Here is a 15,429-nt window from a genome sequence, read left to right on the forward strand (position 1 = left end):
ATGTAATCGTAGAACAACACGGCACTTGGAAAAATTTTATGACAGTTTTTGAAATTTTACCATACATTTTGCAAGTAATTATACTTTAGTATACATTTTACTAGTAAGGTGTATGGTAAAATTTCAGAAAAACTCTCGAGTTTTTCAAAATGCCACGTTGTCCCACGGTCACATGATTTCTAAGGTGAATTTTAAGAGAAAATTCTCCCTGTGTAAGCAAAACGCTTGTCATCTCGGAACATACGCATTACCTTTTGTATCATTTTATTATCCAAGCTACGTCCAATCGCTTGGACGACGTGACGATTTGAAAGGAAATTGAATTCAAATTCAATTCACCGCCGGAATTTCAGAGAAACGGAGTTAGTAGCTACAATCGTTACTTTAATCGGTTCATTGATGCAGTATTTGGTAATCCGATGTTTTTTCTTTCAGCTTGCGATCTCACTTGGAAGGAGACAATTTACTGCGCGCAATTAGCATCAATCCACGTCGGTGCAAATAAGCTCTTGCGGTGGATACGGTACATTTTACCGCTCGTTTTCGTCATCTTACGCCCAAGTCTTTCTCAATCTCATTCACATTGCACGCAACTTTTTACAGGAAACCGACTACTGCTGATCAATCTTTAGTCACGTAACACCGGACTGTACGTCGCGTAAAAAAGAACTGGGTTATACATAAATAAATAACTCGGATCGCCTTGGAAGGAAATCGCTGCGAGCTGACGGGCCCGTTTATCGAGTACGTGTAAATATAATTGCCAGACGACGAGGCCGATCGCTTCACGCGGCTGCAAAGGTCGCGAGACTGTCCTTACACTTGACGGGATTCTCCCGCGGGATCCGCCAACGAGCTTTCGAATTATGGACCGTTGAGTAATCGGGGCCTCGATTAGCTCTGCCGACTTCCTATTACCGTAATAGTCGGTTTCCAATCCACCCGACTATTAATAGCGTTTGGCAGAGAAAGTCTGTCTATTTCGCACACAGTCGCTCGCGATGGACGAGCGACTTTTTTTATCAGTCCGCTTCATGAAATTTCATTTGGAGTCACAATGCTACACGGAGAGCACTTTTTCTTAAAATTTATCCCGAAAATCGTGTACTTGTATCCCAGATAGCCAGTACGCTCAAGCAATGTATGGAAATAAAACGCTAGCAACCGATGGTAGCATTTTATTTCCATACGTAGCTCTTCGCTAGGAATATTAATTCAACGTTTGAGCGATTTAAGTGCAGCTAGCATAATGTTGTCATATTGTCGTAGTTAAGTGTACAGCTAAAGAGAGAACACGTTGAATGGCGCATACTGTTAACAAAGGGTTAGCATTGTTTTCAGTTTTCTAACAGATATAAACATATTAGATCTATTACATCTGGCCGAGCACTTAATGCTGGTATAATATTTGAATCATGCAAATGTTTCATTTCCGACATCAAATGCTAGCAAACAACAGCACAGTAGACGACATAGTTGCATAGCGAGATGCTAACATTTTTGTTAGCAATATGAAAGCAACTTGTGCTCACACTGGCTATCTTGGAACAACACGGCATTTCAAAGAATTTTACGATTTTTTAAAAATTTGACCATACATGTTACTATAGTAGAATGTATGATAAAATTTAAAAACTCTCCTAAAGGTCTTCAAAATGCCATGTCGTCCTACAATCACATGATTTTCAGGGTAAATTTTAAGAGAAGATTCTCTTTGTTTAGACTTGTAAAATTGTATGTACGCGCTTATGTACACGTATTGCGTTTGAGTATACAAGCTCGGCGCCGTACGTGATAAACGCGGAAGGCATGTGCGATGGTGAAGCTATTTAAGAAGCTCGCCTTCGTTCAGTGATTCAAGCCGAGTTTGTGGGTGGATAAAGTTTTCAACACTTTCGCGATCGAATCGCTTTGCGCGAAAGCTTCTGTATTCTCTCCCGCCTCATCCTCGCGAACCTTTCGAAATTCCAGAAATGCTCTCTCGAAGAGGCGTTTACGACTCCTATCCCCTTTCCTTTGTTCTTTTGAGAATCCATCTCGAATCCGCCAGATCTGACGCTGGAACTCGGGTCGGGTCAAGCCAGTCTCGCTCAATTATTGCGACAGTGATACCTGGCAAATTCAAGGATTCGAACATAAGATAAACGTAGGCGTCGCGGCGTCGCTTAGAAGCTTAAAACCGCAGGTAAACGTAAGCGATTACAATTACGTTACAAGAGATGAAACATTACAAGAGAGTAAACTAACATCGTTACTGTGTTCCAGGAAAACAGAAATGCCCGTTGGAGAGACGATCCGGCGGATAGAGACGTCCGACGCGCCTAAAAACGTCCGTGCGAATATGCGCTCGTACGTCACTTCTTGTTGGGATTTGCAGACATGCCGTGGTAAATCGTCTAAATATTTTGGCTACTGCAGACTTCATCAAAACTGCTCCGTGCAGTCGACTGCACCACGTGCGTCAGTTTCGTGCCGCTCGACGGTTCGCTGAGGAGCGTCGATCATTGTCAAGCTTAATCCGACCTCACGTGTGTCCGTCGAAGTCCCTTCGAATGTCAAATCACGGCAGCGCCGACGGCAAGGGTAATTGCGAGTCTCTTCGCCGACCCAGTCTCTCCGTAAAGATGCAGCGCAGCCTGAAGAAAATGAGAAAAAGCTTCAAAAGAATTACCGGTAATGATATCCCGATTTGAGCGATGAAGCTTCGTCCTGGTCTAGTTTTTCTAACGCTTGAAATCGCCACTTAATTAGCCAAATTGTTCGATTAAATTAGATATTTAATAAATTAGATAGATAATAAGAACATAATGTGCACAATTAAGTAATTTTATAAATAGAACCATACAGTAATTTTTAATGACAGAGCCAAGGATAAAATTATCCAAATGATTGCAACGATTATTAATTTCATTATTAGATTTTTGAAAATAGAAGGGAGAAAAAGAGAACGCAAGAGACTAAAGTGAATAATTTGTAACTTGCGAATGATAATGCACAGTTGGCGTTAATTATAAAAGCAGAAAGAATCCTCCGAAGTGTACCATTATTATAACTGTTACAGCTTTTATTCTTGGAAGAACAAAGAATCTCCAGTTTTAGAATGAAAAGCTTGAAAGTTCTAAAATTATTTCGAATAAATAAATTCAGGATGTTTTGATAAATTTACCGAGTACAGTATCACTGTATAATTTCATTGCGTTTTCGCAGAAAGCATCCAGGAGGACGATAAACATTCGTTATACATTTTCCCCGAGCAACTGTCCACCTTGACCTGTCGCACCGGATTTTCCAAGGACGAGATTCGCAAACTGTATCGCGCCTTCAAGCAGCTGTGCCCCAGAGGATGCGCGACGTCCGGCGACTTGAAACCCGCGTATTCCAAGCTGTTTCCGCTTGGCGACCCGGCCAGGTACGCGCAGATCGTGTTCAACAGCTTCGACCGGGACGGCGACGGCGTAATCAGCTTCAGCGATCTTCTCGGAGCCATGACATTGATCGTCAATGGTAACGTGGACCAGAAGCTTTCCTGGATATTCGGGTGAGAGTTTATCTCGTCCTCAATGTTCCTATTATTAATAATTTCTCTGATAAATTTGGAGAAAGTTGTAGACATAATTTTATGAGCAGGTTTAATTATTCAGCGGAGATTGGAAAGCATATTTCCATGCATGTTCCACATATCTTTTTGGATTGAGAGAATTGATAGAATCTTAAGAGTAGCCGACTTTTAATTCATTTTTTAAGTCGGTTCTGTTCGCTGAATTGATGATCATGAACGAGGTCAAGACTACAGTACGCGAAATATTCTCTTATTTATTGCTTGTCAGGTTCTACGATCTGAATGGCGATGGTTGTATCACGAGGCAGGAGATGTTGGTCATAATATCCGCGATTTACGAGATGGTGCAGAATACGCAGACTATCCAGTCCGTGGTTGACAAACAGGTGGACAGGTTCTTTGAAAAGATGGACACGGATAGAGACGGCTTGATCTCGATGGAGGAATTTGTGAGCAGTTGTAAAAATGTACGGGAATATCCCACTGTGTGAGAATAACGTTATTCGTTATTTAACGCTAGGAGGATCCTTGTTCAATGAAATTTCTTATCAAATTTTTCTACAACTAGGCTACAAATTTTATACCGTCCTCCTTATACCAAAATCACGAATGTACAAATTTTCACAAGACAGCAAAACTGATTTTTCGCGTTTCTTTTTTACTTTTATCTTGAAAGTATGAGCATTTAAATTTTGGTATAAAGAGAGAATGACATTATCGATATTGATAAATTATTAAAAATTTGTAGTCTCTCGTTATTGCCTTCTAACGTTAAATTTCAGTACAACAAGAATCTACTTTAATTACGGCGAATATAAAAATGTACATATGTATATGTTGAAATTTCATAAATTCTATTTTTTACAGGATGCTATTATATACAACCAGTTATTCTTATTTAACAATATCTGGTGATGGAATGAGAATAATCTTAAGAGCTTAATGAGAATAACTTGCACATAAAGTTATTAAAATATTTATAAAAGTTCACCCCTTTATCCCGAAGAGCACACGTAATATATCACATTATTTCCTCTCCCCTCGTCCCCGTATAACAAGATGCATTTACATTATGCGAACAATTTAACGTCTTAGACACTTTATACATGCTCAGAACAATCTTTTCTGCAGGATGTAAAATACACAAGCGAGGAAGAAGGCAAATGCCAGCGCGACCAGTGCCTTGTCGGTGACTTCTCGTCTACCGTATTTCCCTAACAGCTTCCCCGACTGCACTATAGCCTGTTGTTGATGTTCCAGCTCGTCCTTGGTGTTGCCGACCTTGTCGGACGAGGTCACTGAAACAATAACGATCCGTACAATTGCGCCACTCGTCGACCAGCAATGAGACAGAATACGTACGCAGGGTGCCGAGCGTGTCGGCGCCTCTCTGAGTCGTTTCGGCCAGGTGCCTGGAGATGCTGAGCAGCTTGTCCGTCACTTGGCTGGACGCGTTCGTCAAGCTCTGCTTGTCGTGCCGCCTACGAAGGGCGTTTTGCTGCTCCTCCGGCATGGAGAAGAGATCCTCCCTCGCCCGCTTGTCGATGACACACGCGCTGATAACGTTGGCCTTGCGGAACGCCGCCAGGGAGGTGTTGAGCTGGTCCTTGTAACTGTCCACGGCGGACAGAAGCTCGGCCCGCTTCTTCCCGTCCGCCTCGGTCGCGGCAACGGACGCCAGGTGCTCTATGGAGAGTTTCAGGTCCGCTATCTTGGCTCTGCCCTCCGCGTTGAGCTCGTACAGCATCTCCAGCGGTCCACTGCATTGATGTATGTCCTTGGCGATAAAGAGATTCATTAAACGCAGACCATCGGACCTATCTGATTCGCGATGTATTTCTCGTCAACGTAAACTTGCTGTGGATCAACATTGAAATTAGGTTATATTCTATGCACCGCGACGATTCGTATTTACTTGTATTAAAGCGTTCACTTGAAGCTGATATTTAACGATGTCTTGACGTATCAACTCCACTGCGTAATTGTCGGGATCCATTGGCAATGCGAGTTACTCCGCTCTTATGGTATTTCTCGTTTGCACGGCGTACATACGTGCGATATGCCCGGGCGAAGACCTCCGATCAGCTGATGCCACGCTGTCAACGAACACGTGTAATGATCGCTGAACGACACGCGCCGTCGTTCATGATTTCATCATTTTGTCTAAATTTAAAGGATTGTTCCAAAATCTGAGGATAAGTCTATATCGTTACTTTTTGCTACGTGAAATAAAGAGTGCACGTGACGTTCTAATAGGATTGTACAAGGTAGCATAATTTATTATGTATAGATATGGTACAATTTTGCCTATTTATTATACATTAGCTAAAATCACGCAGTTCGCGCATCGCAGTTGCATTTCTGCGTCCGAGCGATTGCGCAAAAACTTTGGATCTCTTTCTGTTCGTAGAACGTACAGAAAAGGTTGCTGCTGCAAATAGACGTCTGCATCATAACAATTTTCTAAAATGAGATTTACAGCTTTACAAATTTCAAAACGTGTATGAGTTAATATACCCTACAACAGGTGCGGGCACTACGATTCGCACAACTGTTCCAGATAGAAATCAGTTTGCGAGACGCAAGATCTAGGCCCTCCTATGTTACACAGGCGTTTCGTTGTTAGCGCAGGCTGTTTATCACAGCGGCGGTGAAGTCCGTCGACGAGCTCTGTCCGCCTAGATCCTTCGTGAGCACCTTTCCGTCGTTCAGCACACGGTTCAGCGCTTCCCGGATCTGCTCGCCGTAACGTTTGAGATTCGAGTGGTTCAGAAGCTTCACAGCGCACAGCAACATCGCGGTCGGATTCGCAACGTTCTTGCCGACCGCCTCAGAGTACGTGTGCCTCGCACCCTGTTGGAAGATACAAATTCTAATAACTTGCGTTATCAAACGGACGCGAGTCAAGTTCCGGAGATTACATTGTGCATTTACTTTTAGCTTGCATAAACAAAATGAGATTACCGGTTCAAAGACGACACACTCGGCGCTGTAACTGGCACCTGCGACGACTCCGGCACCGCCGACCAAGCCGGACGCGAGATTATCCACAATATTTCCGTACAAGTTCGGCATTACCATAACGTCGAACTGATGTGGATTCGAGACCATCTGCATGGTGCAATTGTCGACGATCATCGTCTCGAATGTAATCCTGTTACGAAACAAGAATACAAAGTGTATCGAGCAATAATTTCACGATGAATATTTATCAAAGGCAATCGAGCAAACTATCCGAGTACCTCGGGTACATTTTGGCAATTTCTTGGCACGATCTGAGGAAGAGTCCGTCGCCGAGCTTCATTATGTTAGCCTTGTGAACACACGTGACTTTCTTGCGGTTATTCTTCACGGCATAGTCGAAGGCGAATTTCGCGATTCTTTGGCTCTTAGTGGCAGTCACGATCTTCAGACACTCGACCACCCCTTTGACAGACTCGTGCTCCAACGCGGAATACTCCCCCTCCGTTTGCTCTCTGATGATGACGCAGTCCACGTTCTGGTGACGTGACTTGATGCCCGGCAATGATTTCACGTGCACCACATTCGAATATAGGTCCAGGCTCTTACGTAGCTTCATGTTCAACGTCTGCAGTTCTCCCGTCATGGAGTGATCTGGAGTGGCCAGGATCCCCTGTACGAAGTAACATACAGTTACGTCAAGTTACAAAGTTGTTACTGTCACCTTTCAGCCAACATTCATAATTTGCTTTCTCTGATAGAACAAGTTGTATATTTTATATATTTTAAACTAAATGTTTCAGCTACAAACGTCGAACTGCGTATCTCACAATCTGTATACAGACAGCAACCAGCGGTCAAACTTTAGCGAAACATTCCTTACACATGAAAACATGTTATATAAACGTGTACCGAGCATTTCCAGACCTATATTCATATAGCACCTTCTCATTCTCTACGTGTAACGTTTCCCCAAAGTTCAGCCCTATTCTTTAGTCACACCATGTATATACTGAATGAAAGCATCGAGTATATTACATAGGCTGTGTTCCAAAATTCACTGCCAGCGCTGAAAATCTATAGTGCACGTAACGCATGTTGTAGATTTTCAAACGCTGCCAGTGAATTTTGGAACACAACCATAGCTGGTTTTAGAAGGTATGCAATTGGACCTTTAGGCAAACTCGGTTCCTAGCGATACTGTTCGAGACTTGATCCAGAGGTGCACTCAGCGTGGGATTCACTTCCGACAGGAAGTAAGGCTCGAATTCAACCGGGACGTCTGCGGCCTTGAAAACACTTTGAACGGCAACCACGAGCTCCGGCCCGACGCCGTCTCCCGGTATCAGGGTACATTTCAACTTCCCTTCCTGTTCGACTGCCTGAAAGAAGCAAGCGGTCGTGAACGAGCCTGATTACACCAATTGGAGAACAAGTGGCACTCACCGATTCTTGCTGCCTTACTGCTCCCACGTGCAAAGCCCTGACTGTGTTCTTCTGAGCGGTCTGCAAACACAAAAGCAGGAAATTTGAATCTATTAAACTCACTGAAATTTGCAATTTACCATAAATAAGACGCAAGGTCTGTTTTTCGTAGCCAATCCGGTTGCGCCAGTTCAGAGTTTATCTCCCTCCCTCCCTCCACGTCGCAGGGAGAGAGATAAGCTCTGAACCAGCACAGCCGTTGAGCTAAAGGGAACACACACATAGATGTGACACATTTCAGATATAGAGGAAGGTTCTCTATCATGGGATGAAATTCTAATGCGAGATAGTGGGTTTTCAACGTCCAAATTCGACCGCAAATCTTTTTTCGCAACGATTACAGGATCAATTTCCCACTAAACGGACTTCACTCCAAGGGCAATAAATCCATGGTGGGACCAACGGCTGCGCTATCTCTCGTAAAAGAGGACTTTCCTCTGATACTCTAAATAAAAATGCATCAGAACCTTAAACATACGAATATAATTAGTTCTAAGGAATTTAGTTACATAAAGAATTCAGAGTAATTCACTTCCGTCTCTCAAGTGTGACGATTTTTTTTCCAGGAAACGGACAGGATTAATCCTTGTAATAAATTCAAGTTCATCAATCTCCAGCCCCGCTCGGCTCGCCGCGCTTCTCATCGACGATCAGCTTCTTCTTGCGTAACCAGGGCCAATTTATCGCTCTTTTTCGACGAATAATAAGGCTACTCCGATTAAATAACGCGATAAGCGAGCACGCGGGCGCGGGCGTTCGTCTCGAGCGACGTGCACCAATTCGTGCGTTTGGCCAGGCGTGGCGGAGCCGCGTTCGGGCTGCATCGAGGCGCGAGGCCTGCGCTTTTGACACGCGGATGCATCTCGGATAAAAATATCACGGTATAAAGACACCTGAACGCGCGGTGCCTCGGCGACCGTCCTCACCGCGCTGACCAAAAGCTATTTGCGTTATTCGCGCTGCTGTCGCGACAGAGGCTTACGCGTTTCTGCCGCGTCTCGCTGGTGCACGCGACGGAATTTCGGAGACGTGCGGAGCGACGGAGGAGCGTTGACCGTTTACCTGGGAGAGCGCCTTGCAGATGTTTCTCGCGAGCAAAGCCATCTTTCACGATGGAGCCGAGCGCCGACTGCAGCACGTCACGACACTCACGACGCCTCGTCTCGCGCTCGCCGCGCTCGCGATTCTCAGGGGTGTAATCGCATTCGGGATCGCCTTAATTTGATCGAATCTAATTGTAAGTTCTATCTTCGGTCGGATCTTCTATTCAAGACCGTCTTGAATTTATCTAAAGATGCTGTGTGGAACATTTCATTGGCTATGGAGCATCTAAAGATACTTTTAAGACGGTCTTGAATATAAGATTTGACTACGAATACCGGCCCTAGGGATGATTCTACCTGTGCCTCATCCGAGTTGAGAAGTTTACACGGGCATTTTAGTATGACTGTCATAATAAATATGGTTTTTGTATGATTTCACTATGATTTTTAACCGTCTTCTTACGTAGAAATGGCATCCGAGACCGTAAACGGTCTCAATATGACGATCTTTGCCCATTTATTTAAACGTGGAGCACACACTTGCATAAGTGCATAAACATATGCATAACGAATTTGATTGGTCCATTTCTTTATGCATTTGCTTATAGACCAATCAAATTCGTTATGTATATGCTTATGCACTTATGTAAAAGTGTGTGCTCCCCGCTTTACTCACTCGGATAAGCCACAAGTAGGATCATCCCTAGGTGTAGAATAGAGACCATCTAATCAGATTCTGGCCAACAGAGTTGTCCGCCATGTTTGGTCAAATCTAACGAGTGAGAGAGAGAGAGAGAGAGAGAGAGAGAGAGAGAGAGAGAGAGAGAGAGAGAGAGGGATACTTTTTTCTAGAGACCCTCTAATCAGAGTCCGGATATGCGGTTGTCCAGCTTCTGATTGGTTCGCCGTGTTTATGATTTTCACACTTTTCAACTTTTGAATCCACAATTTTAATCCACTTTTATAGTTTCACAAATGACAGGTTATCGCGATTGATTTTGATCATTTTGATGCGTGTCCCTTTGTCGAGGTGTCATTGCAAAATGGTGCTGCACATCCACCCATTTTTGCAATAAACAGCAAACTCACACTATTATCAAACTTCGTGCGAAGTGCGGTTATATTTTAGATTAAACGTCTGGATCTGATGGCAGCTTAAGTCCCAGTCTACAATAGATGATTTAAGCCCTAAGCTTTAAGAAATTTGCCAATCACGGTCAAGTATGAGAAGAATGCGCGACTGTGATTAGTCAATTTCTTAAGTCCCAGTCTACAATAGAGATTTAAGCCCTAAGCCTTAAGAAATTGACTAATCACAGTTGCGCATTCTTCTCATACTTGACCGTGATTGGCCAATTTCTTAAAGCTTAGGGCTTAAATCATCTATTGTAGACTGGGACTTAGGCTTAGGGCTTAAATCTCTATTGTAGACTGGGACTAAAGAGAGAGTGAGATATTCGTACTTCTCTCTCTCTCTCTCTCTCTCTCTCTCTCTCTCTCTCTCTTGTTGAATTTGACTAAACATGGCGAACCAATCAGAACTGGATAACCGCATGTCCGGACTCTGATTAGCCGCGCGCCGTTAGCAGCACTGTCGCGAGAATTGTCAGTGCGGTCGACTCGCTGCAACTTCAGAGTGAACCCGCAGATCAGTCGATGCAATATGCGACGCGGTGTATTCGCGGCGTTCGACGCGCGAGCTTGATTCCGTACGAGCGCGCGGTGTACGCGTGCACGGTGGCCGTGTTCGCGTGCATTAACGAGGGCCTGTCTCGGATTCGGATCAGTTGTGAGTAAACGCGATTACACCCCATTATTCTCACGCGCGACTCACGGAGTCGCGCGTACGAGCGCGATATGGCGGCGCCGATATCGCGGCACCGATATCTCGCGCGTCTGTACACGGCGCATTCCACAGAATCGTCCCCGAGATTCCTTCCCCCCCCCCCCAGGTCCTGGCAGTCGAAACCAATGTATAAATCGGTACAATTTCGACGGGGGCTCGTAGGCGAAATCTCGGTCGCTCGCGCTACTTGAGGGCCGGACCGTGCACGAAGTCGCCCAATGAGAGAACATAAACATCACAATCGATAAAGTACCCCACGTCGATGTTATCGCGTTTTCTCTTTTTAAACAGAACGTACGTTGAGGGGCTTTGTTAATCAAGAGGCTTGTATTACACTTTACCATTTAGGGTCTGGTTTCGACCGAGTGGCAATTAACTGTTGACCAATCGGGGAACAAATTGACTGATACGTATGTATGTATGTATGTATGTATATGTGTGTGTGTGTGGGGGGGGGGGTGTGGGGGTGTGATGTGATTACTCAATTGCGTAATTTTATCCAAAAGTGCAGCTGATCAAGATGACACAAACACCGATCACCTTTTCAAACTGTAATTAAAATTTGGAAAGTTCGTGGTTAGAAAACTGATCGAGCGGCGGCCGATTATGTAAGGAAAAGGATAGAGAAGAGACAATTTAAGTATGTCGGTGCAGTGACAGAAAAAGTAAAGGTGGTAAAAATAGATATTTTTGTCCTGTGATCTCTTGCAATTCCACCTTCCTCCTTAAGCTAATCAGAACGTGGTCGAGGCGGACACTCTTACGATTTTACTTCTTAATCCTTTTACTTCCGTCAACTCGCCAATCATACTTTACTTCTCAATTTTTATACCTCCGACCATAATTTATTTAACTTGTTTATTTACTCATTTGTCATCTCACTTGTGTAACAACTCTTGTAATTTCTCTGCTAGATCACTTGAGGAGGACCACAAACATTGGTCGAAACGTCGTGATTTTGAGCATGAAAATTTGCCGGACATGGTCAAGCAATCTTCTGAAGTTTTTTAATTTCACACAATAGTAATTGTGTGAAAAGGTATAGATTTGCAATTTACTTTCGCTACATTTTTTAAAAAATTTAGTATTAAGTTATGTACGTTTGCAGATTACTTGAAAAGAGTCCAAATTCGGGACCGAAACGCCTTTTGTTTTTTAAATAAAAACATTGGCCAGTGTAGGTCGTTTTGAAAAACTACGTATCATTGGTTTTATATTACTGGCGATACTAAATTGATTTGTGAGTTTTTTTAATTACTTCTGGCAACTTATAAGAGTCATTCTTACGATTTGGATTAACTTAATCAATAATTACCTCAGTTTACACAATTTTATTGACACGGATAGAATAGTTAATTACTTAATATACGGAAAGGGAGATTAGTCGATTAGCCATGCAGTTGGTCGTTGATTAAATTAATTGGAGTTAAGACCAGGTCACTCGTACGTCCATTTCCATCAGTGTCAGATCAGCTTTGATCTCGGCTCAGTTTGCTTTCGATCTTTTTCCAGTTCCAAGAATTGGAAAAAGTAATTTAAACCAAGACTAAAGTTCATTTACATTGGTGGAAATGAGTGATAACAGTCCCAGGTAAAACAAGAGTCACGTCTGCCGAATTCCCTATCAGTCGCTTCGACATCGCGATGCGCGAGAGAGAATGCTGATGGTCACAAACGATAACAATTGTCCGTACGTATCTATATATTCGAATCTGAATTCAATGATGTACTTATACATTGGTTTCGTAGCCTCGTATTTGTAGCCTGATCTCATATTCAAGATCGTCTTAGGTGCAATCTCCAGATGCTGTACAGTCATTCCATTGGTTGGATAGTCTTAAAATTGCTCAAGACTGTGATCATACGATTGGACCATGAATACCAATCTAGGGATCCAATCTTATTGGTTGCTTTCCGTTTAATAGCGCAAGTCGACGCAAACGTTCGATTTTTCTTGGCATTCAACGGGTAGCGGGTAGAAAACGGCACTTGCGTCCACTTGTGTCACTAAATGGAAAGCACTCATTCAAGATCATCCTAAATCCGCTCAGACTCGGTCTACAATGTAGAGTGAGCCTTTAGCCTTTTGCTCCGAGCTCTAAACTGCGACGATTTTTTCTGATAACCGCGTCTGGCGCTGCCTTGAGGCATAATCCCGAAACTTTAAACAAGCTGGCCAAATTGTAGCTGTAAATTTTTGAGCTCGGAACAACTTAATAGTGGCCTTCAACAGAAAAAGCAGCTGGCGAACGCTGTGATTCTTAATATCAATTGGTTCTTCCTTTTGCTGGATCTAAGAGGCCTATTCTACAAACGTTAACGACACCATTACATGCTTTTTTTTTGCGCAGATATAATACACCATAGAAAATCTGCGCAAAGCAACGTAGCGATACCGTTACCGTTTACAGGATAGGCTGCTAAGTGTAGAAACCACTCGTGATAAAAGGCCTGATCTTTACTGACGTCAGTTCCGAGTTTATTTCTCTCCCTCCACGTTGGAAGAAGAAAGATAAACGAACTAGCGCAGCCAGTCAGCTGTAGAGAAACAGACCTAATGAATCATTAAGCGGAACTGCTTTTCCTGCTGAACGCAGCCCATGTTACAGCTCGAAGTTTGGAGTGACAGGATTACTACATGGACATATTAACTGTAGACTACTTATGAGGCAGTGGAGCCCTAAGTGGGGGCATCCTCCCGAGGGAAAAGGATAGTGGGAATTTATTTGGGTGTCTATCTTTCTCTAGTGGACGTGAGTAACGAGAATCAGAGAAAGCTAGACCGCCCAAATAAATTTACACACTTTCCTTTTCCCTCGGGAGGATGTTCCCACTGTCTCATAAGCAATCCATGGTTAATATGTCTATCTATGGCTTAGGGCCAGTTTCACAAACATCGGTTAACTGTTAACTAGGCTTCTGTCGACTCCTTTTCCATTTTATTATTTAAGAAGAGACAGAGAATCAATTAACCTTCGGTTAGCAGTTAACCGAGGTTTGTGAAACTGGCCCTTAGGCTGGCAGAGAAGGGTCCGTTTAAGGCCCGATTTCACCAAGCGTCGTTTAACTTTCATCTTGGTTTAATTCACGTTTGTCTCTTTCGAAAGTAAGAATCTAAAAGAAACAGAGAACTAATTAAGCTAAGTTTAAAGTTACGCGACCTTAGGCCTAAGGCCCGATTTCATCAAATGTCGCTTAACTTCAATCTTGGTTTAATTCATGTCTGTCTCTTTCTAAAGTAACAGTTGAAAAGAGACAACAACGAATTAAGCCATGCTTAAAGTTAAACAACGTTGGCGAAAGTGGACCTTAGTCTGTCTTAGTCGAAGACGTAAGGCAAGGCAGAGGAAAACTTAAGTCGCGAAAGTCTATTGTATACGGCTAATGCCCGTTTCTACCAATGCAGATTAACTTCAATCTCGGCTTAAATTACTTCTTGTCTTTTTCCAATTCGTAAAACTAGAAAAAAGATTCAAAGTAAGCTGAACTGAGATTAAAGTTAAACTGGTAGTAAAAACGGGTATAAGACAGACTGAGGCCCGGTTTCACCACACATCGTTTAACTTCAATCTTAGTTTAATTCACGTTTCTCTCTTTCTAAAGTAACAGTTGACAAGTGGCAAAGAACGAATTAAGCCAAGCTTAAAGTTAAACAACGTTGGTGACACCGGGCGTTTACGGATCGTTCTTTGCCATCAGCCTTGCTATTGTACACCTTGACGGATCAGCGCTGCTGTTCTGTAACCGCAACAGGCGTCGCTATCATGACGTTGTCGTTGCGTGAGCATAATATATGGCAAGAGGATTGCGACGAACAAACTAACGATAACGCTGCCGTCAAGAGTTACTGAACAAGGAGTGTCACGAACGGTTTCAAGACTAACTAGTTAGTGAAACGACCGTACAACGTCTCGAGCTCGTAAGTACTTGAGATGACTCTCGAATACAAAGTCTGACTGAATGCTGGACGCAACCTCTGCTGCGTACAGCTATTCCGTTTCCATATTCTTCTAACAGAGATGGAGACAAGTAATAGTACAAAGCTTCAGATTAAAACTCTGTTGTCTCGTTGAAAGTCCTGCTATACAATCGTAACGCATGAAACATTTGAATACGAGCATAACATGTGAAAATTACCGAAAAATCAATGATACAAGTAATTAAAGAGGTATTAACTACTCAGTTAGCTGTTATTGCCGCAGTTATTGAAGAATTGCAAGCTTCAAATCGAATTTTAATTCGGAGTTCCTGATTGAAGGTAATAATGTTGGAAAATTTGTAAAGAACGTGCACGATCTCCTCGGCGTTCTCACAAGGGAAACGTCCGTCGTAGAAATCCGATCGATTTCGCTAGAAGCAGAGGCGAATTCGTGGCGAGTGAAACACCTGATAGCTACGTGACACCTTGTATCCATAGGAGTTAATGCGTTGTACATTGATTTCCTGTTGTACAGGAAATCAATAAACACCACACTCTCTCTCTCTCTCTCTTTTTCTCTCTCTCCCCCCCCCCTCTCTCTCTCTCTCTCTCTCTC

The 15,429-nt window shown here is 43.2% G+C and overlaps 4 protein-coding genes and 1 long non-coding RNA gene across 6 annotated transcripts in view; 3 read left to right on the forward strand and 2 right to left on the reverse strand.

The window, feature by feature from the left end:
* The first annotated feature begins 187 nt into the window (after positions 1-187).
* On the forward strand, positions 188-1,484 carry LOC105567592. Its single transcript, XR_001009372.1, has 3 exons — positions 188-362; positions 436-523; positions 604-1,484. It is a non-coding gene; the product is annotated as an uncharacterized LOC105567592 (long non-coding RNA).
* Positions 1,485-1,653: 169 nt separating this feature from the next.
* On the forward strand, positions 1,654-4,504 carry LOC105567593 (hippocalcin-like protein 4). Of its 2 annotated transcripts, none has more exons than XM_012022554.1 (5): positions 1,654-2,191; positions 2,266-2,673; positions 3,208-3,538; positions 3,828-4,026; positions 4,427-4,504. In XM_012022554.1, the coding sequence occupies exons 2-5, from the start codon at positions 2,553-2,555 to the stop codon at positions 4,472-4,474; spliced, it is 699 nt and encodes a 232-aa protein (XP_011877944.1). In that variant the 5' UTR covers positions 1,654-2,191; positions 2,266-2,552; the 3' UTR covers positions 4,475-4,504. The 2 variants fall into 2 exon arrangements, with proteins under 2 accessions (XP_011877944.1, XP_011877943.1); XM_012022553.1 differs by having other exon boundaries at positions 1,654-2,185.
* A 15-nt stretch (positions 4,505-4,519) lies between these two features.
* On the reverse strand, positions 4,520-5,734 carry LOC105567594 (vesicle transport protein SEC20). The gene is made up of 3 exons (XM_012022556.1): positions 5,475-5,734; positions 4,922-5,336; positions 4,520-4,857 (listed from the first exon to the last, which is right to left on the reverse strand). Exons 1-3 carry the CDS (start codon positions 5,553-5,555, stop codon positions 4,670-4,672), a joined length of 684 nt encoding a protein of 227 aa, XP_011877946.1. The 5' UTR covers positions 5,556-5,734; the 3' UTR covers positions 4,520-4,669.
* A 79-nt stretch (positions 5,735-5,813) lies between these two features.
* Positions 5,814-9,189, reverse strand: LOC105567595 (isocitrate dehydrogenase [NAD] subunit beta, mitochondrial). Its single transcript, XM_012022557.1, has 6 exons — positions 9,068-9,189; positions 7,967-8,026; positions 7,693-7,902; positions 6,802-7,193; positions 6,524-6,713; positions 5,814-6,412 (listed from the first exon to the last, which is right to left on the reverse strand). The coding sequence occupies exons 1-6, from the start codon at positions 9,107-9,109 to the stop codon at positions 6,182-6,184; spliced, it is 1,125 nt and encodes a 374-aa protein (XP_011877947.1). The 5' UTR covers positions 9,110-9,189; the 3' UTR covers positions 5,814-6,181.
* A 1,462-nt stretch (positions 9,190-10,651) lies between these two features.
* LOC105567597 overlaps positions 10,652-15,429 on the forward strand; it is a 27,766-nt gene continuing 22,988 nt past the window's right edge. The window contains exon 1 of the mRNA XM_012022564.1: positions 10,652-10,837. The gene's annotated coding sequence lies outside the window, so the exon portion shown is untranslated. The remainder of the gene's footprint in view (positions 10,838-15,429) is intronic.

This window comes from Vollenhovia emeryi, unplaced genomic scaffold (assembly GCF_000949405.1).
Source record: "Vollenhovia emeryi isolate VEMERY1.0 unplaced genomic scaffold, V.emery_V1.0 DF939136.1, whole genome shotgun sequence".
Taxonomy (NCBI): Eukaryota; Metazoa; Arthropoda; class Insecta; order Hymenoptera; family Formicidae; genus Vollenhovia; species Vollenhovia emeryi.